This window comes from Myotis davidii, unplaced genomic scaffold (assembly GCF_000327345.1).
Source record: "Myotis davidii unplaced genomic scaffold, ASM32734v1 scaffold299, whole genome shotgun sequence".
Lineage (NCBI taxonomy): Eukaryota > Metazoa > Chordata > Mammalia > Chiroptera > Vespertilionidae > Myotis > Myotis davidii.
In genome coordinates this window covers 9,584,734-9,588,267 of record NW_006293088.1, presented here as the reverse complement: position 1 = coordinate 9,588,267, position 3,534 = coordinate 9,584,734, and the positions used below count along the sequence as shown (strand labels likewise).

The 3,534-nt window shown below is 65.8% G+C and overlaps 1 protein-coding gene across 1 annotated transcript in view; it reads left to right on the top strand.

Moving 5' to 3' along the window:
• Positions 1-3,534, top strand: part of KCNAB2 (potassium voltage-gated channel subfamily A regulatory beta subunit 2) — a 64,873-nt gene that overhangs the window by 48,574 nt on the left and 12,765 nt on the right. The window contains 1 exon segment of the mRNA XM_015565921.1: positions 2,773-2,858. Coding sequence (XP_015421407.1) covers positions 2,773-2,858 — 86 coding nt within the window.

Below are 3,534 nucleotides of genomic sequence, written 5' to 3'. Positions count from 1 at the left end.
TTTCCCCCAGGACAAACTCCTCCATAAAATGCATAAGGGAAACTCAGTGCCCGACACCCACCGGCGGCTGTCCTTCATTCTCCCGCCCTCTGTGCATGCCCCGCCCCCGCCTGGCACTGCTAAGGTCCTGGGGCAGCCGCGGCCCCGCCTGAGCGGGGGATGCTGCGATCAGGGCCTAATACCTGGGCGCTGGGTGGGCCGGGGCAGGGCTGGGGGAGGCCAGATTCCCACCGGAACAAACACATCGGGGATCCCAGAGTGTGTGGCCCCACAAGTCTTCTCTTCTCCGTAATTCATGTTTGCTAAGCTCCTGCCCCCACCAGAAGCCATGAACTCCATGCGAGCTGCGCCCACAGCGCCTGGCTCCTCCGTGAGCGTCCTGGCGGTCATGGCACTCATATCCCTGGGAGGGCTGGCCACCTGCCACTCACCCCTTCCTGTGTGGCCTGACCCCCCACTGGAATGGAACATTGTCCCCCTGGAAGGACCCCCTCATGAGCCGGGAAACTCGAGACCCGGGCAGCCTCTGGCCCCAGGATCCCACACCACGGCAGGCCACAGCCTCCTGGGGGCCTGGGCTGAGTTCCACGGTGGCAGGGCTCCTGCCTGCAAACTGGCACTGCCACCTGACCCCTCCCATGTATTGTTTGTGCCACGGCAGGAGATGCCAGGGGTCTTGGCAGCAGCTGCAAGGATTTGTTCGGCAGCATTAAATATTGAGGCGCAGGACAGGCCCCTCGCTGTCCCCGTGTCTGGGGCACTGACATCACTCTCGGGCTGAGGGCAGAGTGCCATGGTCCGTGTGAGGGCACCATGGTCCCGGGTGTGGGCTCCATGCCCGCCTGCCACCGCCTGGGACCCTCCGGGAACCCAGCAGCCTGGGCCCAGGGCATCCGCTGTCAGGGCCGCCACGGGCTGTGGGGCTACCGCGTGGCCGTGACCGCAGGCTCGGGCGGCCTGCCCTCTGCATGGAAGGGCCCTGCATCGCACGGCCCCTCGTCAGGAGGGAGCGGCCGGGAGCCAGGCTGGGGACGGGCGCCTGGGCTTCCTCTCCAGCATGTGGGCCTGCGCCGTGGCTGAGAGGAAGGGGCGCTCGCACTGCATGGCTGCAGGTCCCCCGAGAGTGTTTCTAAAGAGCCCGACGGGGCGCCAGGCCAGCACGGGGCTCAGGGCGCGGGTGTGGGACCCTCAAGCCCCTCCAACCGACACTGTTGTCCTCCACGTCGACCGGTGTCAGCAAAAGGGCGGCCCATGGGGGTCCAGGCTCCCCGCCAGCCAGCTCCCCTCCCTGGGACGGGAGGGAGGACGGGGCTCGGCCTGCAGGTGTGGATGCCCAGGTGTGAGTTTTGAGGGGGTCTCCATGCCCACGGTGACGGCCACCCAGGAGCCCAGTCACCGCCGCCTTCTCCTGAAAGGGGCCCTCGGCCAGGGGCCCGCGTCTCGCTCAGTTTTAGAAACACTGTTTGTCGGCTCCACTTCCCACGCTGCCGGACTTGCAAGCACTGTATGGGGCCCGGGAGGCAGCTGGGGGACCGGTCTCCCCCGCGACGCTGAGACGTTAGAACAGAAATGTGAGGCCAGGCTCTGTTTCAAAACAACAACGTCCCCACGAGCTAAGGCAGCCCCGGAAGGAGAGCCGGCAGGTTTCACCTCCCAGAGCCTCCCTGAGGAGCCGGGGCGGGGGCGGGGGGGGTGTCTCCCCGTTTAAAAGCAGGGCCGGTGTCCACGGCTGAGGTCCTAGGACACGGGATTCTCGCTGCCGGGTCTTCGGTGGAGACCTTGACCCCACGCTGCAGCCTCGGGCCTCCCCAGGAGGGTCCCCCACACCCCATGGCGCTAGGAGCAGAAGCCACCCTGTGCCGGACACGCTCCAGCCTGGGATGGGGCTGGCGTGCGAAGCGGGGGCCTGGCCCAGACGGGCTGCCCCTGTCTCCTCTAGCTCTTCTGGGCCACCCAGGGCCCTGCGCCCTCTGTCCCTGCAGATGCCACGGTCCCTTCGCCCTCCAATTCTGCAGCTCCCAGGGGGAGGGGGAAGAGCCCGGAGCAGCCGCCCAGCAACAGGCCAGCACTGCGTTTACCTCTGCTGCCTCCGCCAGTGTGGCTGTGACCTTAACCCCTACCTGGCTCTGCCTGGGGGTCGGTCCTGGTCCCTCCTGGGCCTAGAGAGCCTCTCGAGGTTGGCATCACATCCTTCGATCTCCCCCCACGACCCTTCTAACCTGACACAGCAGCACCCAGGCCACCCACCACCCGTCTCTCAAAGACCCCATAAGGCCTGTACCTACCGGGGGAAGTCATTTTCAAGACCAATTGCTTGGCCCTGGCCGGTGTGGCTAAGTGGATAGAGCATCCACCTACGGACAGAAGGGTCCTGGGTTGGATTCCGGTCAAGGGCATGTACCGAGGTTACAGGCTCCTCCCCGGCCCAGGCCCTGGTCAGGGCGCAGGCAGGAGGCAACCCATCGATGTGGTTCTCTCGCATCGATGTTTCTCTGTCTTTCCCTCTCTCTTCCGCTCTCCCTAAAAATCAGTGGAAAATATCCTCGGGTGAGGATTTTTTTTAAAAAAGACCAATTGCTTGGAGCAGGTCCACTTTTTTCTGTCGCCCCGGATCCCCGCACCCCGGCCTGGGAGCCAGGAAGTACAGAGCTTGCAAGACGTCTCTGCAGCACCCTGCCCTGCTCCCGGCGCGCCTGTGTTTGCAGAATGTCCCCCGCTGGGCCCCGGGCCCCTGCCACCCCCAACCTGCAGCTTCCCCTTCTCTCCTGACAGAGACCGTGCGCGCCATGACCCACGTCATCAACCAGGGGATGGCCATGTACTGGGGCACGTCGCGCTGGAGCTCCATGGAGATCATGGTACGGTGGCCTCGGGGGTGCGTGCCCGCGTGGGCTCCTGCCCGCTCTGCGGAGGGAGGTCCCAGTCCTGGGCTCCGGCAGGTTCCGGGCTGTGGGTCCAATGGCACAGGTGCTGTGACGTGCGGGGGTCATGGCTGCTGGCCTTGCAGGGGGTCTTGGTCTCAGCTAGGGGTGGGGGTGGGGCTGACCTGGGTTAAGATGGGCTCACTCCCCTGTGGCCCAGGACTGCGAGGGGGGCCTCCGGGAGGCTGTTCTGGGGGGACCTGAGCAGGTGCGAAGCTCTTGGCAGAGGCCTGCAGCCCCGCGGACAGCCGCCTCGGCCCGGCACCGAGCTCTCGGCACCGAGGAGCCACCAGCGCCTTCTCCCCATTTCACAGACAGGAGAACTGAGTCTCCTGGGCTGGCACGCAGGGCTTCCCCGGGGTCTGTCTGCGGACATCAGCCCTAGCTCACCACAGTCTGGTCTGCGGGGCTGAGGCCTTAAGCTCCAAGTTCCAGAAATGGGCAGATGCGGCCACTCGCCCTCCTGACCCAGCATTTTCTACCGGTGCCACCCCACCCCGGCTCCAGGGCCCTGGAGTGACAACCAAAGCAGTAGCCCCCGGCAGGCAGCCCTGATGTGCCCCTGGGCCAGGCGCTGTCCGAGGGCGATCAACACCGCTGCTCATTTGATCCT